Source organism: Phascolarctos cinereus, unplaced genomic scaffold (assembly GCF_003287225.1).
Source record: "Phascolarctos cinereus isolate Bilbo 61053 unplaced genomic scaffold, phaCin_HiC Scaffold_2;HRSCAF=192, whole genome shotgun sequence".
NCBI classification, from domain to species: Eukaryota; Metazoa; Chordata; class Mammalia; order Diprotodontia; family Phascolarctidae; genus Phascolarctos; species Phascolarctos cinereus.
In genome coordinates this window covers 342,892,385-342,912,538 of record NW_027555625.1, presented here as the reverse complement: position 1 = coordinate 342,912,538, position 20,154 = coordinate 342,892,385, and the positions used below count along the sequence as shown (strand labels likewise).

Here is a 20,154-nt window from a genome sequence, read left to right as displayed (position 1 = left end):
TGGAGAGAGCACTGGCCCTGAAGTCAGGAGGACCTGAGTTCAAATCCGGCCTCAGACCAAACACTTGACAGTTACTAGCTATGTGACCCTCGGCAAGTCACTTAACCCCAATTGCCTAAAAATAAAAAGGAAAAAAAAGATAAAGTTCTTATTTGAATTAAAACAGCCATTCTATATATTCCAGTGTTTGGTGAGAGTGTGGCTGTGTTCCCTTTCCTTATTGGCATGTGCCATCTTTGTATACTCATTCATTTGTTTATACCTAGTTAAACAAAAGACACACAGTGAGAAATGGCAGACAAATTCAAATTTATTGAGACAGACAGAAATGCAACTATTCGGGACTACAATTAAGAATTTACAATTAACCAAAGAGGTTAGCCAAGTATTCACATTCCAGGTAAATCTGTATGGAAAAGCATTCAGAATTCACTATGCTAGTCTACTTTATTATGGTCATCTACATTGCATCTACAGTAGGGACAGCCAACTGACACACTGAGTTTTTGGGTGACATTCCCCTTACAACGCTACACATTTAACAGGAACAAATGTCAGCAGCATTGAGAAAAAAGTATAAAAAGACCAAAACCACCCACTGTAGAAAGAAAGGTCTCTTAGATGTTATTGTACAGTGCAGTTGATGCATCAAACAAACATGAATGATATAGGAGAAAGACTTAAGGGAAAGAGCTACAATGGACCAATCTGGTGGCCTGTGGTGAGAGACAGCTGTCAATTTCATATTATTTGTCACAGAGAGTGGGAGATGGGGAGGCAAGATGTGTTGGAAGGAGTAGAAGGGAGGACTTGCTATAAAACTCCAAATACAGTATTAAAACATTTCCAAGTCAGACACTTATATTGAAATTGAAGCCAGGTTTAGAGAAGCAAGAGGCACACCAGTCATTTTTCCCAAATGGAAAATTTGGATTTGAATTGGAAGGGGAAAAAAAAGAAATATTAAATATTTAAGACCTCCTCACAGCTCACAAGGAATTTCTAAACAACCACATTAGGATGCAACTTGGAGGCTGGTTCTAGTAGAGAAATGGGGAAATTGATCATCAAGATGATCACTGGATATCTGGAATTTTCAAATGTATGTAATCATGGTGGTGGAACCCTAAGAGTCCTGGTGACAGAAGGCAAAGCCTAACTTTCACCTCAGATGATAAAACAGAAACTTATTCTTCGAGTATCAGAATTAAGTCTTGTAAAAAAATTGTAATTTTCAATGGAAGTGATTTTAAAAAGCTTTTCAGAAACCTGACATTGCCCTAAGAAAGTTGAGTGAGAATAGTGTTTACTGAGCTTTGCTCTAACCACAGAAATAGTTTTGTATTTAAGGTTCTAATGAGTCAAAATATCTTCTTAGAGCATCTCCAAAAATTGAGCATCATTACCTTGCTACAAATTTTCCACAGCACTCTCTTATCCATCATTAAGTTAATGTTAAGGAGCTCTGAGTGTCATCTTAATTTGATACTTGTCATAAGATAATTAGGTAAATTAAAATCAGTAGTTCACTACATTCCTAAAAGTTTCTCTAAGCAAAATCAATGTGCCAATTCTAATGAGTTCTCTGGTGCATTTTCAGAGCTAGTTGGAGTTATTAACAATGATTTTCTCTTGCAGTCTGGATTGAAAGCTTTTCATGCATTTTTAATTTTTAAGGGATACATTTTCATTAAATTAACAATTTTAGTAAATTAACTGCTATTATGCAGCTGTTTCCAAACTCTGAGTTCAAAGACTTGGCCAAATAAAATCCACTTGAACCAGAGATAATGCATATTGGATCTCAAGACTTTGTCTCGTGGTGATTTCCTAACAGTAGTTTCCTGGTCCTGCAATTTGTGGCATGCATAGCAAGACCCACTCTATTAGAACAGCAGATGTATGATCTCCTTGCTCTTGGTTCTCACACATCAGTAGCTGAATCAATTATGTTCATAAGCAGGAAGAATTAACATTGGGTGTTATGGTGTCAGTTTAGCCAGCTGGGATGGGTAAGGGAAAAAAAAATCATTCAATTCAATGAGAAAAAACGGCAGCCAATTGTATCATAGTGACCAGCAAACTAGTGAGTTGACCATATTTTTGACCGAGCTGATGGAATGCAGTGGTATAGCTTAGGCCACAATTGAAGAAGGAGGCAAACCACCAAAGGGTGCGTTGACTTCATCTGCCAATTAGTTTTCCCATAAAGCAGAGTGGTGAATTGATGAAAATATAATGAGCACTTTCAATTGGGGAAGAGCATGGCTAAGGCTATGTTGAAAGAAAGTTCTCTGGTGGGGGAAAGAAAACCTTACTTAAAAGGCTTTCAAACCCTTTTGACCAGCCCTATTGCAAGAGGCAGGGAGGGAGCAATTATAAGGACTGAATGGGATGAAGATCTGCAGGATTTGCAATAAGCATGTGGTATTAGTAATCCCCTTCTGCCCACTTGTGGAGATTCGAAATTTTCATAAAAAACTCTTGGGATAAGGAAAGTAATATAGAAGAAACTTTTAGCTTTTTAAAGCTAAGCTCATTTGTATCTAAGAAAGAAAAATAAGAGATTAAAATTCAATTTTTTAAATCAATATTTATACTCCTTAATTACAACCCCAGTTTTGTGAAGATGTCATGAAGATTTCCTTTTGATTCACTATCCTTTGATTTTTTTTTTTTTTGGCAAAGCGTGAAACCCATTATCAATCCTAAAGAGAACAGATCCCTCTGGGGATGGGCAGCCAAAGATAAATAATTGCCAACACTACTGAGGGCAGTGGCATCAGTGAAAATTGAGACATTGGAAAAAGCATATTTTCTTATTATTTCTTTTTTTTTCTTAAGTAGACATCAATGTGGTAAGAAACTGCCTGGAGCATCCTTTTGTAGGCTGCATATTTATAATATGTCCACGATTTCCTTTAGAGCTTTTTGCTCCTAAGAATTATACTTCCTCATCAAAAGCACTATGGGCAAAAATGTTTAGCATCAGCTTTGGTCTAGTCCTAACACTCCAATCTCAATCTTCAAGCTAAATGGTAAGATCATACAGAAACAAGTATGGGTTACAGGTTGGTCATAATGGGTGGATTCGCCTCTCTCTCTCTTTTTTAACCCCAAATCCCTGGATTCTTTCCCATAGGGTGCAGAGGCCAGGCAATGGCATATTTTCAGTACCTATCAAACCTCACTGCATTCTACATGAAGCTACACCACCATGGCCCTTATATGGGAAAAGCTGGAGTCTCTCTGACAATGTTCAGTATAACTTCTGCCCTACTCTGGGTCCAATTACGGCAAAGGTCCTTGGAAGACTGGGCACAGTCATATCTTTGGTCCACAAGTCTTCACTGGTAAAGGCATGTGAGGCTGTTGGTAAATCTTGCCTTTGTCAGAGGAACAGGTCCAATGCAAAACTGAAGTCAAACTCTTCAATTGCCTTCTCTTAATGAAATATTGTGATACTACATCTTTTTTTTTTAAGAGACTGTCAGATATGCCTTAGGAAAGCCCTGTAGGAGGAACTGGAGGAAAAGAAGAGGCAGTAAACAACATAGTTGCCTAAGGAAGTCTGTGAGATGATATGAAAGAGACAGCTTAGGACGCTGAGGAGAGTGAGAATTCCATGGCTTCTGCAGGAGAAGTTGTTTAGGCAGTCTGGGGCTTATCAAAATCAAAGAGATTTTCAACAGCCCTGCTGGTGCCTGAGAGAAGAAACTGCATCAGCCTGCAGGTTACAAGTGCCAACTATTAATGCAAAAACAGTTTCTACACAGATTTCGGATTTTTTTCTTCTGGAAATAGTAATTGTCTGGACAGGCTGGCATCTTAATTACTTCTCAACTTTGTTCTCCAAAGATTCTAAACAACTATCTCTTCCTGTATAGGGGTATGAGTGTGTGTGTGTGTGTGTGTGTGTGTGTGTGTGTGTGTGTGTGTGTGTGTGTGTATCACACACACACTCACATATATAGATATATATATATATACATACATAAATATAGAGAGAGACAGGCATCTGGCAACCATTCTATAGCAAAGAGAATGGCTCCCCAAGGGGGCTCTTGGCAGAATTAAGGCCATTGTTTTTAGAAAGCCAGAAGTAGCTATGCACAGGAGAATCAATTTGTACTGATAAATATCAGGGGTTTTTTTTTGGGGGGGGGAGTGGAGGCAAGAGGGAAGATTCCAATGAGGCATTTCATTTTTCCTCATATCATCTTCAGTACACAAGAAAAGCAGCCAGCCATTGCAAGCAGGTCTAGGAGGAAAAAAATGTGACATAATGAACTACCAGTACAGACAAGTAAAACAGGACTCTTTTTTTTTTTCATCCAGAGGACCTGGCTCTCTCCCCAGTCAGAATTTCACATAAACTACAATAATTGTTGAGAGAAATCCTCGTGAAGGGAAGAAGGGAAGCCAGGAGCACGAGACTTTGTTTAAGTGAAGCCAGTTGTCCCTAGGCTAAAGAAAAAAACATCCACATCCCCAAAATAGTCATCCTTGGGAAAGAAGGAAAGCTGTCTTCGAAATCATACACAGGGTGCAGAACAGAACTGTGGAGAGGAGACATTTTGTGCCTAATGGTTTTAGATACAATTGTTGAGTTGTGATGGACTTGTGATATTGTGCAAAACACATGTCCTTTGCCCTGAGGGGACTACCATATATAGCCAACCTCATCCTCTTTGTCGTCATCTTCATCTTCATCATCTTCATTTGTTGCCCTCACATGAATTTTCAGTTTCCCGTCTTTGTCCTTTCGTGCTCCTCCGTGTTCTTCTTCCAGATCATCCAGGAGAACCACAGCACCCCCACTGCCAAAGTCTCCCGAGGTTTCTTGCTCTTCTTCTAAAATATTTTTTTTAAAATAAAGCAGACAAACACAAAAACATTAGAGGTGCCTCTCCTTCCATACTCTCTGCCACTGATGAGTACTGTCTTTGCCCTGCTTCCCTCCTGTCTGAAGGCTCACTATCCGTCTCAAGGTAGTAAATAGCACTTCCCTGTCAACTTGGCAGAAAAATACCAGCATCCCCTTTCCCACTTGAAATGATCAACCTGTAGGATCATAGGAGCAAAGATCAAAGGAGCAAAGAGCTAGAAGAGATCTTAGACACCCTCTAAGTTTCAGCTTAGGGGCCAACTCCCTTCTTTTGAAGATGAAAAAACTGAAGCCAGAGAGTTAAGTGACCTGTCCAAGGTCACACAGGTAAGTGGCAGAGCTAGGTTTTGAATCTAGGCCTCCCAACTCCAGATTCAGCATGCCTTCCATTAGACCATTCTACAGATCTATAAGTAACGTTTCAAACTAATCAATCTCTAAAGAAATTATACAGGTTTTTTCCTGTAGCATTTTTAGGTATATAAAACTAAAGAATTAGATGCTTGATACTAGGTCTTAAGAACTGGCAGTATAAATAACTCCACTTAAAAGCTGACTCCTACACTGTTACATTTCTCCATCTGTATGATAATATAGCACCCACCATCGTTCTCTAGCCATTGCCAATTATTCTCTATATTCTATGTTATTTTATATCTTTCTTTTTTTTCTTTTTTCTTTTTTTTTTTTTTGGTGAGGCAATTGGGGTTAAGTGACTTGCCCAGTGTCACACAGCTAGTGCGTGTTATGTGTCTGAGGCGGCATTTGAACTCAGGAACTCCTGACTCCAGGACCAGTGCTCTATCCACTGCGCCACCTAGCTGCCCTATTTTATATCTTTCTTATGCCATTAAAATGGATGCTACTTAAAAATAGGCACTTACTAAAAGGGTGTTGATTATTATTTCTTTGGTAAATTCAACAAGAACACCTCCTCTCTCCATTTGAGTGTCATCTGAAGTCTTATTTTCTAAATCCTCTATATATTTCCTGTCACCTTCCCCTAAAATGTCCAATGTAGTACTCTATATGATTATTAACTGTTGACTGACTGACTGCACATAGTAGTGTGTCTGTATTACCTTCAAATTATAACTGGTTGATGTCCAGGGAGTGGGGTCGGGAGGGTTGGGGCTTAATTCCACTACTCACCACAGTTCACAGCTCCTTGCTTCCTAGAGCCAGCCAGCTCATTCCCATACTTATCCACACACCAGCACTGTCCTGTGCTCCCATGACACTGAGTGGCTTTGTAGTACCCTTCATCATTGCAGCGGGGAATGAATGTCCCTAGAGGAAACAAAGAGAATTCTCAGGTCCCACATAGCAATCAAACCAAAACAAGCTAAGCAAAGACTCTCCTGGATTAAATAAATGGGATGCCTTATGGTTCCAAATCATTATTTTCATATGTGGTGGATGATCACAGCATCACCACACTATTTTTTGCTTCATAGGATGTCAGAATTGGAGGGAACTTCGAGATCATCTAAAAAACTGAAGCTGAGATGGCTATATGACTATACACTCTAATGGCATATATTTATGTGTGTGTGTCTATATATACACATACATACATACATATGTCATTTAGTAAATTGGCGTTAGAATCAGCATTAGGAAACTCAGGTCTCCTTCTTCCTAGTCCAGTCCAGGTGTTCCTGTGCCAGTTTTGCTGATGGGCTCATTTGGGCAGGCTCTCCATTTGTGGAGTTGCCAACCTCCACTCTTCATCTATTGAAGCTCCTGATGGAGTCAAGACCTGGCATACCTCTTTGGAAAAGTTCATTTAGAGTTATTTGAATGAAATGCTCATTCATTCACTCACTCACTCATTTATTTTATACATTAATTCATTCTTCATGTTAAAGGCAGAAGGTACCTTTGGAATCTGAGACAGTCTAGGGGAAAAAAATAAGACAGTAATCAGATGGCATCAGTAACCACAGGAAAAACTTTAGCTTAAAAGAGATATTTATATACAAATTCCCAAGCAGATCTGCAAGGGAGAACATGTGGTGAACTAGAAGGAAAACTGGCCTACCTATCAAACCACTCCATAAAAAACTTATCAGTAGACAGGAAAATATATATTTGTCTTAATTCCCTAGGCTGGTAATAAGCCAGGTGCTGTGCTGAATCTACAATATAATAAAACTAACACTTTTTTCTAAGTAGGCAGTAATTATAACTGATTATGATTTGCTGTTGCTTGTTCCTGGGTTGCTCTGAATGCCCTCTGAATACACGGTTATTACATCAGGAGTTTTTCCCTTGGGGAAAATAATTTGTAAGCAAATAAATAGAATTCTTGTTTGCCAGCTATAACATTTCAAAGTGTTCTAGTTTTAGATGGGGAGAATGTGATGAGAAGATCTTTCATATCAGGTAGACAGCATTCTTCAGAAAAGTCAAGAATAAGATTCATTGGCTGGTGAATAATAATTATATCATGTCATCATCCAGGGCTATGCATCCACTAAGGCAAGTGATAAATATTAATTGATGAGGTAGACATATAGCTCAGAAGCATTTAGATGTAAAGACATATTTTTGCCATAAAATATGTGTGTGTATGTATATATATGTATGTATGTATATTATATACACATATGTATGTGGTGTCCCAAAAGTCACAGTACAGCTCTAAGCTACTAAAAAAGCTGAACCATGACTTGTGGAGCACCTTTTATTTATGTATCTATATTTACATATACATATGCTGCATTGTGTAGTAAATAAAGAACTGTACTTGGAGTCAGGAAGATTTGGGTGTGAATTCCATCTCAGGTGCTCTGTGTGAGCTGTGAGGCTCTGGGCAAGTCAGTTAACTTCTCTGGTCCTCAGTTTCCTCATTTGTAAAATGAGGAAGTTTTACCTCTAAAGGCCTTTCTTATTTGAAATTGATGATCCTGTGATCTTCCTGTGATGCTTCCTCATGGTGTGGAGTTCTCTAAACCTCAGTAAAGTTTTACTAAGTTAGAAAGGCTTTAAATATAGGTCCTGTGACTGCTCACTATTGTATAGCATAGTAGGAAGAGTATTGGCCTTGCAGTCACAAAGATCTGGGTTCAAAACCTACATCTATGATACTAGCTAAGTGACTAGGCATACTCACTTAACATCTTCAAGCCTAATATGAAAAATGGAAATAACGATACCTTATAAGACCTACTTCATAGGACAGTTGTGGTTCTCAAATGAAATAAAGAATGCTTTGCAAACTTTAAAGGGATATGTAACTGTCACTTATTTGTTATTATCTGAGGACCAGTTTAGCTAAGTGCAAGGTGATGAACTCCTTGGTCGTAGCAACTCTTGAATACCATCTACTATGTTGTAGAAGGGCTAAAACCTGTGTCACCAGAAGAAGTGCCCACACCCACAAACACAGATCTCCTTGAAATATTGATATGAATATGTCAATTATCTTTGTTCTGCCATTAACTAGCTGCATTAACCATGGGCAAATTATTTCCCTTCTCTGAGAAATACATCATGTATCTTCCCATGCGTAAATATATGAACAAATTAATTCATTTATTACAATAAGTTTACAAGGGTTTTTTTTATAGCAATGCTAAGAAGGAAGTGCAAATAGTCTTAATGCCCTTTTATAGAAGAATAAATAGGTTCAGAAAGTGGCTTGCTCATGATTATACAACTGATAAACTTCATGGAGAGTTGGATTGGATGATATTGGAGGTCTTTTCTATCAGGATCCCTTTGAAACTGTTATTCAAACTTCAGACTTTGTTCTATAATTGAGGTCTATAAAATGGGACTCTGTACCCTTTTTTTAATGATAGCAACTCTCACTTAAAATAACCTCCTTTTAGGGGCAGCTAGGTGGTACAGTAAACAGAGTACCGGCCCTGGAGTTAGGAGGACCCGAGTTCAAATCTAGCCTCAGACAATTGACATTTATTAGCTGTGTGACCCTGGGCAAGTCATGTAACCCCATTGCCTAGCCCCCCCACAAAAAACCCTCCTTTTCACACATACATACACCACCACTAGGAGAGCTCCTAAGAAATTTCCTTTTGCAGGGCCACAGACTATTAGTCAAATGGAAACCTAGACCTGATAGTCATCTGCTTAGCTATTTACTTTACACCAAACATGGCCAAAACTTCCCACTCAGTACAAGTTCTCATAGAAACAGAAAATCTAATAAGAAACCTCAAAAAGTCATCTGGTCCAGACTCTTGCATTGAAGAGAGTAATCCCTATCTGGTATTGTAAGGAAAACACACACACACACACACACAAACACACACACACACCCCTCAGTTTCCTTATCTGCAAAAATGAAGTAGTTGGGCTAGACAATCTCTAAGGTCTGTTTCTGTTCTGGCAAGAGACTCTAAAGGTCTTCCCCTCCCAAATAAATTATTTTGTGAAGGGAAACTAGGCCATCTTTTGCCTCAATTCTTACCTAGCCTTTAACTACTGAATGGGTGTTGCTTCAGAGGAACTGAGAAGAGGGAAAAACCTCAGCTTAAAAAGGGCAAGTTTTCCCACTCTATCCTGAGCTATCGTCAGTCATCTCCACCTATGTCTTGCCACTTGGACTCTGATAACTCTGAAGGAGAGTGCGAGGTTGATGACTTTGCACAGTTCTAACTCACTTAAATCCAATTCACTTTCAAGTCAAGACATCACCCTCCTGATGTCATTGGTCCTCTTTGAGAATGAAGGATGAATAACAATCTATGAGCTGTACTACTTTATGACAGGTAACTAAGTCAAAAAAGGTTGGAACCAGAAATCATGTATTCTCATACTAAGTCCACTGATTCTTAATATTATTTTATTTTAAGAGTCAGTGTGGCATACCTAAGAGTTAGGAAATCCTGGATTCAAATCTTGCCTCTGGCACTTATTAATTGTATGATTATGGGCCAGTCAATTAAATTCTTTGAGCTTCAAGCAACTCCCTAAGACTATAAGTTATAGATGAGTTATAGTTATAATATGAGCCATATTCAATAGAGAGAGTTCCTAGACTCACAAAATCAGAGCTTGATATATTGGCTTCAAGTTTCCATGCTTTTCACCTTTCAGCAGTATAGAACGTGATCTCTCCTCTCAATACTGCATGCACCCTCTTGGACAGAGAAGTAGGTGTTGAGTCACAAAGACATGCTCAAATTCCTGGACAAGTAACAATCTCTGTGTGTCAGTTCCCTCATCTGTAATATTTGGGGGTTTAGCCCTGATAGCTTCTAAGGTCCCTTCCAATTCTATGACCATGCTTCCCCAAGGGAAGGCCTTTCTTACCATTACCATGTTCATATTATCCTTCTTGACGATCACTCAACAGCCTTTCTTTGTTTTAGGCCCATTCCATCCAAATAGATCACCCTACCCAGATCCTTGTGGCACCAACCCCCAAGGCATACTTCTTGCTATTTCAAGTCCAGCACCTGATTCACCTTCTTCCCCTCTACTTTGACAACAGCCCTCATATCAAGGGATTTCAACATACATGTTGTTGTTCCCTCAAACACCCTGGCCTCCCAGTTTGTCAGTCTCTTCAGCTCTCATGTTTCTAATGTCTCTCCTGATGTTTAGTCCTGCAACAGCCACTGTCTATTGACATTTCCAATTGGCCGTTCTATACGCATATTAAGCTCAACATATTCACAGCCATTTCTCTTCCAAATTTCCCTATTTCTATTAATCATGCTACCATCCTTTTCCAATCATATCTGACTCTACTCTGATTCACCCACATACACACATTGAAATCACCAAGTCTTGTCAATTATACCTCTATAACATCTCTTTCATCTAGTCTTCACTCCACTCCTATGGTCATTATCACTTCTCATCTAGGCTATTACAACAGACTCCCCTTTGACTCCTCTGCCTCCCCCTCTCCAAACTATATTTTACGCAAGTATCAAAATGATATTCATAACGCACAGGTCTAACAATGTTACTCATCTGTTCAAGAAGCCCCAGTGGCTCCTTCCTGCCTATAGAATCAAATGTATAAATTCCTCTTCTTGGCATTTTAGCACTTCACAACCCATCTGATCTATCTTTCCATACTCATTAAACATTCCACTTCACGCAATCCATGGCCTAGCCAAACCAGCCTAGTTCTTGTTCCTCACACACAACATGTCATCTCCCATATCCATGCCTTAGTAGAGGTCTTTTCCCATGACAAGACTCTACTGCCTCTTCACACAGTGAATTAGAATCAAAGCCAGGAATGATTTTCCTGGTATTCTGCTCCCAAGTAGGGAGTGGAAAATGATCACATTTCACATGTCTTTTATTTATTTGTGATGGCTGTTTCCACACTTTTACAAGCCTGCTGGCAAACAGAGACCTCTTGTTTTCTTGTTATTTTGTTTTTAATGCAAACTTTAGAAATGACAGACTGTAGCCAGCTTCACTATATTGAACAAGGGCAAATTTAAATGATTTCCTTTCAGTATTCAGCTCTCTAAAAACACAAGGTCTATGCTACTGAATCCTGGATTTCATTCTCAAAGAAAGTTTACCACATTTTGCTGATTCTCTGCTTCCAAGCCAACCATTTCCTCTGTCTGCTGGAGAAAGGAAGACTCTAGGAAATTAAATGGAAAGGCCTTGACAGGACTCGGCATTCATTATCTTTACCGCAGCTACAAAACAGCACGTTTGTCAGAAGCAAGGTTGAGCTCTGTTGTTATTGGTTTTCCACCCTGCCCTGACATTCAGATGGAGGCAGGAGAAGTACATCGTGTCTAAATAGCTAAGGGATCAGATGACAGCTTCCACCGTCTTCTACCTTCTACATGTGTTCCCTTGGGGAACTGAGGACAGTTACAGTGAATCTCTAAGGTGAAGACAAGGATACAGTGGCAACCACTTCTGTTCACTTTCATATGGGGGGGAGGCAGTCAGAGAAGGATGCAGAGCAGGTCTCTTCGTCCGTTCCTTCCAGTCATTCTTGAAGATGAAAGAAAGGGAGTACCATAATAGGTGAGGAATCAAGAAAAGGATCTCAGAAATCAGCTATTCAAATCACACTGGGCATCATCCCCTGAACACATACCTCCCCATAACTGACACCCCTCTCTCCTAATCCCTGCTTCTTGAAATTCTGTACTTTTGGAAAAGATCTGAGATGCGTCCTCCTCTGTGGAGCCTTCCTTGATCTCTTCCTGAAAATGAGCTTTTTAGACTTACATAATAATAGGTGATATTAAATTAGTTTTAAGATTTTGCAAAGCATTTTACATACATTATTCATTTTCATCTCATAATACCACACTGATGTGAAAATTACAGGCATTATTATTCTCATTTTAAGGATAATCCAAAGCACAGAGCAGATAGATGCCTTGCCCAGGGTCATAAAATAGGTATGTATCTGAGGCAGGATTTGAACTCCTGTCTTTCTGCCCTTAGGTCCCTTGCTATATCCACTATTAATCAGCTGCCTCTTCTAGCTCTCAAAAATCACCTTTCTTCCTTATGTACTTTTCTTTGGGTAAAATAGTCTAATCTCCCCCCAAAATTTTTTTATAGGAATTGTAATTCCTGTAGGAATTATGGGAGGAAACTTAGGGCCATAGGAGTTAAGTGATTTGTCCAAGGTCACACAGTGTCTCAATGGTAGGACTTGAATCCAAGTTCTTTGCAATACAGTTATGTAAGGATATATCATATCTCTCTGTACTAGAATATGAGCTCCAATGCACAGTGCTAAGAATTAGAAGACCTGAGTTCAAATCTAGACTCATAGCCTCAGACATTTATTAACTGTGTGACCCTTGGCAAGTCATTTAACCTCTATCTCAGCTTCCTCAATTACTAAGGATAATAATAGCATCTACTTCCCAGAGTTGTTGTCAGGACCAAATGAGGTATTTGTGCTTAGCATAGGGCTTGGCTTGGTCCTTAATAAATGCTTGCTTGTTTCTTCCTTCATTTCCTTCCTGCCTGCCTGCCTTTTTTTCCTCTCCTGCATCGCATATAATATAGGAACTTAATAAATATTTGATGAATGAAAACTCCTTTATTTGACAGATGAGGAAACAGATCCAGAGTGGGAAAGAGACTTACCCAAGGTCACATATTCAGTTCATGTTTCAACTGGGACTAGAACCTCAGTCTCCAGATGTTCCAATGTTTCTTCCACTATATGTTGACTCATCTTCCATAATAATGCGGCATGGGCCTGGTTCTCAATCAGTTACTCTGATTCACAGGGCTGCATCATTGAATGTAAGAAAGGGACCTGTCTACTTCAAAACATGGCATTTCCATCATGAAAGGCTGGCCCCTAATTAAATAGCCATCATCATGAATGACATGACAACAGTCACATCTGCTTTAATTACTTGTTCAAATGAGTGGCAAGAAACTGTACTCACCCAACAGGCTTTTCCCCTTGCTTAGCTTCTGAATCCTGTTCATTTCATTCTGGCAAGGGAGACCTAAAACATAATTTATAAGAGTCAGTTTCCAGATGGTGTGGTATATAATCTCTAATGATTGGCTTCACTTTTGACATGAAATATAGCCAATAGTACACCTGGGAATGGAATTACTCCATATGCTGGTCCTGAACAGTGAGACAAATTTGAGCCATTAGTGTTACTCATTAAAAAAAAAAACCAGCACAATGTATTTCAAAATAGTGTTTGGGGGCTAGGTGGGTGGTGAGATACTTTTTTCCCCCTATCTACTACTATCTCCAAAAAGGTTCAGAGTCTAATTTACTATTGGCTAACAGACTTATTTCTTGCCATCAGGAAGTATGTAACCTCCTAAGGTTTCTGTCAGCAGGAGAAAGAGGATCAAGATTCCATTAGCTGAGAACAGTTAATCTAAATACTAGATCAGTATAATAATAGCATGATGAATCCTTTGTCTGCTACCCTTTTACTATGTCTCACGTGGCAGAAAGCGTGTCCTCAGTATAGCTATCCAGCAAACTAATTCAGCCCTCATGGCCTTCTAGCTTTGAAATAGGAAATTGGATACCACTATTAAGATATAGTAGGAAGCCAGAATAGCTCCTTCCTTTGATAGATACTCCAATGTATCATTTACATAGACATTGGAATCACCTCTCATGTCTCTTACCTATTGAAGGGCAAGGAGTGAAAGCCTCAAATTAGAATGGAGCTTGTTGGAGTATATCAGTACATAAAATACCTTCACTACACCTCATCTACCAGGATTGAATTTACCTGCCTTTCTAAACAAATGGACCTCTTGGATCCCTTAAAATTACATCGTTCCTTTCTTTTGAAAACCTCAAAGCACTCATATAATCTACTTTTTGCTTATTCCTACAACATTCCCCTGGTGCCTTTTTTCCCTTTCTCTTGGTTGAGGACACAGGGGCTCAGAAATGTTTGGTAAATTACAGGAGGTACACACATTCTTTGATAGATGAGGAAGAGGAGGATTAGCCCTCAGGTCTCAGGATCAATCAGTGCCTTGGACTTTTGTCCCTCATCTTCTAGTCTTACTCATCTACTTGCAAAGTACAATTGTATGTTTATAAATATATGCTGTTCTTTGAATTATATAACCTTTTAAGTAAGCTCAGAGATTTTATAACCCTATCTTTTTTTTGTCTACCTGCTCATGGAGAGGAAGTAGGAGTGAAACAGATAAAAACTGTCAGTCTGTAAGGTGCACAAATTCATACCTGCTCTTGGATTAGTTTGATAAGTGGGAAGACTCTCCTAATGAGAAGACAATAATACTTTACATTTACATGTTTGCAAAGAACCTTGTCATCTCATGTCATTTGCTCTAACAATAATGCTATCATTTAGGTATAAAAGACACTGTTATTTTCACTTTACAGATGAGAAAATAGAGGCTCAGACAGTATGAATGACTTGTCCAAAGTCACACAGCTATTTAAGATCAGATTAGGGACTGAGAGCCTTGATTTCTAATTCCAGGTTTGTTTGTTTTTCCCCAGTATGTTATACTTAAAATAGAAATGGAATTGGAAATCAACAGCACCCACATTCTAGTAAGAAGCAATAAATCTTATATTTCTATGCAATATCATACTGTCCCCTAGTTTCTCACTTGAGATATATTGATTTATTAATTATAAATTATATAACATCAGACTATACTATATCATCATATATATTATAATTATATATAAATTATAATCAATATATCAATTAATATATTAATTAAAATTTTCCCATCCCATTAAAATTCCCAACCCACCCCCATTAGCATATGATGAATGTGACTGATTTAGACATTAAACCAATTATCTGGATTCTGACCTACATCTTACCTCCTGGCTTCTGAAAGCAATAGCACCATTCATTGTTTGAGAGTTTCCCATCTTTGAAGGAGTCACAAGAATTGAAGAGGGGTTTGAGGCATGGTTCATACTTGTCAAGGTAAATGGCATTGATCTCTGAGTGGTCAAGCAAGAGATCATAGTTCATGTCTAATTTGTTGAACATCCATCCCAGGGAGTCCTTGCAGATAGGCAGAATGCTGGTGTCAAACCCTAGGAGATGACAGGAAAAAAAATTCTGGAAATGGACAAAGTCTGAGGTCTCCTGAACTAGGAAAAGTCCTTCATAAAGTCCCTGTTTGTCCTTGATTCAAAAGCCTATAAGGACTATCACAATCCCGACTACTTCCCCTCCCCCACCCTACCCACACTCACTTCTCTCCCTTTTCTCCACAGCTTTACAATAAAGACTCTGCTTACAACCAGTAGACTAGGAGTCCTAACCACTCCTCCCTGGCCATGGAGTCATAAGATTATTTAGCTAGAGCTGGAAGGAATCTCAGAGACTACCAAGTTAAACTGTTTCAATTGAGGATCAGGAGATGAGTAAGTATTATAGGTAAGATTCGGATTCATGTCCTCTGACTCTAGAGTCAGTGACCTCTTTATTGCTCCAAATGGATTCATCAATACTTCCAACTTCAATAAACTCTTACTAAATTCAAGGTATTGTGCTATAAGTGCTGGCAATACAAGACATAAAATAAAACAGTCACCACCCTCAAGGAACTTACACTTGACTTTATTTTTTTATTTTAAAATAAAAGTTCTAGTGTAAAAATCATTTGGTTTGGAAGCTAGAGAATAATTTCAAATGTTGTCTCTGCTATACTACTATCTGTGTAAACTTGAGCAAAGCCTTAACCTCTTTAAGGCCAAAGTTTTTTTGTTGTTTTGTTTTTAGATGTAAAAATGATCTCTAGGGTACTTTACAGCTAGAGATCCTAAGTCTATCACAATTTTTGCATTACCCATAAATCAAACTTTTATAAATAAAAACATATCAAATGCACTAGGCAGACCCACTGTGAGAATTTCACAGCAAATGCCTTTATAAAGTGAAGATGCCCCCTACCATCACCATGATTGATCTCTTGCGTAAAATCTAGATATTCATATACTGAGTTTGCTTAACATGGGAAACAGGTTCTACAGGAGAGTACAAATGCATTGGTTAAGGGTCATTAAGTACAATTTTATGAAGGAATGAGAATTACTCATGCTTCACTATTTTGAAGTGAGAAGGGGCTTGCCAGTGGGAAGTTTGTCTTTTTGGCTGAGAACTACATAGTTGTGGGAAATATTGATCTCAAGCTCACCTGGGGAAGAAATAAACCCAGACAAGCATGAGACAATGGGAAAATATGATGAATGAATATCCCAATTTGCACGAGAAATAAATTATAACAGTTGGGAATAAAATTAAAATTACATAAAATTAAAACAGTTTGGAAGCTTTTACTCTACAAAAGGAAAATCTCATGAATAATGAGCTCCCCTAGTAAGTACATTTTAAATAAATATGGAATGTCAGAGCTTATCAAAATCTTACTGGTGTTATAATCCAATCTACTCATTTTATAAAGTGGGAAGCTGAAGCCCAGAGAGGGTAATTGGTTTGCCCTTCTTTCTGTCCTCTCCTTAAGTTCCAGATACAAGAGCCAAATCAACCCAGATAAAGCTATCTCTGCAACTTAAACCCATTTGGGCACTGCCTCCTGGTGGTAGTGTTGAAGGCATAAAACTTTCTCTCGCTGAGGAGGCTGATGAATCCTTTGAGGTCAGAGTTTCTAAGTTGCATGCAGTAGAGCTTAAACCAAAAGAGTGTTTAAACTAAGTCTAGCACTAATATGGTGAGCTCCCAAGAGTAGAGGGCCACCAGGCTACCTAAAAGAAAGGATGTACCCCATTCAAGTTGGAAAAATGGAACAGCTTAAAGTTTCCATGCCAATCAATCAGTATTGTGATCAAGTCTGCAAGCAGCTGCCGCATTTTCAGCCTGGGCATTTCTAGAAGAGGCACTTCTGGTCTGGGCGATAATAGTGAGACCAAGTCTCAAAAAACAAAAACAACAACAAAAAAAACCCCCACAATGTTTTGATCCCCTGTATAGACTAAATGTCAAGGACTTATGATTAATTAATGATTTTGTTAATGTGAGAATTCTTTCCAATCACTACCTACAATTTAAAGTCTTAGAGAGTTGTCTAAGGCTCAGAAAGGTTAAGTGACATGCTTGTATGTTGTCACATAACTAGCAAGTGTCAGAGGTGGAATTTAAACCCAAGTTTTCCTGATTCTTTAGGACTTTTGCTACTCATAATGTAGACCATTGGTGTCAAACTCCAATATAAATGAATCCCTGTAGGCTGCATATTGGCTTAGAAAACTACAAATTAACATTATCTTTTATTTATTTTGTTAAACATTTCCCAATTACATTTTAATCTGGTTCAAATCATACTTGGAAGTTTGCCAACTAATTGTCCAATTCTCTTTCCTTTGCCACTACTGTAACACCAATCTGTGAGTCTGACACCTCTGATGCTGATTATAACCACTCAAAAAGAAAAAAAAACTTTGCTAAATATTATGTGTATTTAGCTTGTCTCGATACAGCTTACAGAAGTCACAGTAGAAATCTAAGATGCTCATGCATATCTACACATACTTTGGTAGGGTGCTGTCTAGATGTCTGATGTTCCCTTCTCAGAAGCAGAGAGATCAATGCTGAGTATCAATCACTTTCATCCTGAATCAAGACTAATCATTCCATAATACAGCCAATTTTTCAAGGTCACATTCAATTGAGTCTAAGTGGCTCTCACACCGGCCTATCCCTACAGCTAGCCCCAGGACAACTCTGTAGTGGAGAAGACAGAAAGCTTTAACACACGGAAAAGATAACATCCAGGAAAGATTCCTAGATGAAAAGATATAGGGGGCTCAATAAGTATATGGGAAGAAAGTATGACCTATAATTTCATAAAAGTGAAAAAGTCAACAAAGGAGAAATTCTATACTGGGTCTGATTCCCTCTAAGAAAGAAGAATCTCTTGCTAGGGTAAAAATGATGTGAACCTTGTGGAGAAATGACCATTCCCTTCTAGATCTGTGATGGAGGAGAGGAAAGCAAGGCATCATCGAACATGTACTCCAGATTTTGGGAACCCTCAACAATGAAATTCTGAAGAACCAAAGAAAAACAATTCCAATGGAGGTGAAAATGTGAATTATTGAAAGCAAATGAGGTGAATGCCCCAACAACTCAATAACCAACTTGAGATTTTTAAAAGTTAAGTACATGAAATGGAACCAAAGGAAAGTAATAGGAGATAATAACAATATATTACATAATCATATAATTATAAAATAATACGGAATAAGAGCTTGGCCCAGTCTTGTAAAAATAGTGTTAGTATGAAAACTCAGAACAAATAGCTGTGGGTGATGGAACCTGACAAAAAGGTGTCGATTTGTTTTCCTAGCTATTTTGTGGGAAAGAAAATTAGAGAAGGAATAGGACTGCTATGGGAGGATGGAAAAAGATCACAGAGAGGAGAAAGAAATGTTTAATTCTTATCTTGCTTCATTTTTCTCTGACAAAGAAAATTGTACGAGAAATGAATAAAGATTCTTAACAAGATATGCACTGATAACCTATTAGGAGAGGATCAACCTAGCCACACTTGATGAATTTAAGTTACCTGGTCCAGAAGAACTACATCCCTTGATATTGAAAGAACTAGAATATGTGATTGCTGAACCACTATCAGTTAGATTTTGAAAGACTGTGGAGAAAACAAGAGGAACCGTACAGCTGAAACAGGGCAGATATTATCCTAATTAAAAAAAAAAGTTTGGGAAAAGAATCTGAAAATTTTAGGTTAGTGACCTTAATTGTGATGGATTTCTCAGGAAATTCAGGAATGGATCATTAGAGAGATATTTAGTGAACATAAAGGGAAAAAAAAATTCAAAAAATTCAATTACAAAGAGTCAACATGGCTTATCAAGAACATGTCATAGAAGACTAAACTAATTCCTTTTTGTGACAGCTTTACTGAACAAATAGATCAGAAGAATGATGTAGACAAAATTGGCTTACATTTAGCAAGGTATGTCATACTATCTTTGTGAAAAAATGGGAGATGTGCAAATTAGATGACCAAAGGATCATAGATTTGGCATTGAAAGGGATCTCAGAAGTCATCTAATCCAACCCTCTCATTTCACAGAGGAAGAAACTGAAGCCCAAGGAAGTTAAGAGGGTTTCAAGAAATGGTGGAACAGCCAAACTCAAAAAGTAGCTGTTGAAGATTTCAATGTAAGCTTGATAAGATTAACTTGATAAGAAGTCAACAGTAGAATGCCCCAGGGGTCTGTACTTCAACAGTGCTAATTAATATTTTTATCAATAGCTTAGATGAATGGTATGCTTATCAGATTTGAGATGGCACAAAGCTCAGAAGTTTAGCTAAGACACTAGAGGACAGATTTTGGATCCAGAAAAGGTCTAGGCTGGAATTTTTATTTGGATCTACTAAGATGAAATTGAATTGGGAAAATTTAAAGTATGACATGAGTTTGAAAAATCAACTCCTTATGTACCAGATGAGAGAGACAGAGTTAGCAGTTTGTCTCAAAAAAGATCTGGGGTGGGGGGAGGATCTTAGTGGACAATAAGTTTAATATGAGTCAGCTGTGTCATATGGAAGCTAAAAAAGATAAAGTAACCCAGGCTATACTAAGAGGCAGAACTCCCAGGAATAAGGAAGTATTGGCCTGCATACTCTGCAATGATCAATGGGCTTTTGGAGTCTTGTGTTCTGTTCTGGGTGCCATAGTTTAAGAAAAAATAATTGGTAAACTACAGAGTGTTTGGAAAGAGGCAAAGAGGATGGCAAAAGGCCTGAGTTCGTGTGATGTTAAGATTGGTTGAAGGAAGCAGTGATTTTTAGCTTAGAAA

At 38.3% G+C, this 20,154-nt stretch overlaps 1 protein-coding gene across 1 annotated transcript in view; it reads right to left on the bottom strand.

Moving 5' to 3' along the window:
• Nucleotides 1-292: 292 nt before the first annotated feature.
• SPOCK1 (SPARC (osteonectin), cwcv and kazal like domains proteoglycan 1) overlaps nucleotides 293-20,154 on the bottom strand; it is a 745,062-nt gene continuing 725,200 nt past the window's right edge. Inside the window, 4 exon segments of the mRNA XM_078150357.1 lie at nucleotides 293-4,854; nucleotides 6,041-6,178; nucleotides 13,270-13,332; nucleotides 15,177-15,398. Of these exon segments, the coding sequence (XP_078006483.1) occupies nucleotides 4,664-4,854; nucleotides 6,041-6,178; nucleotides 13,270-13,332; nucleotides 15,177-15,398 (614 nt within the window). The 3' untranslated portion in view covers nucleotides 293-4,663.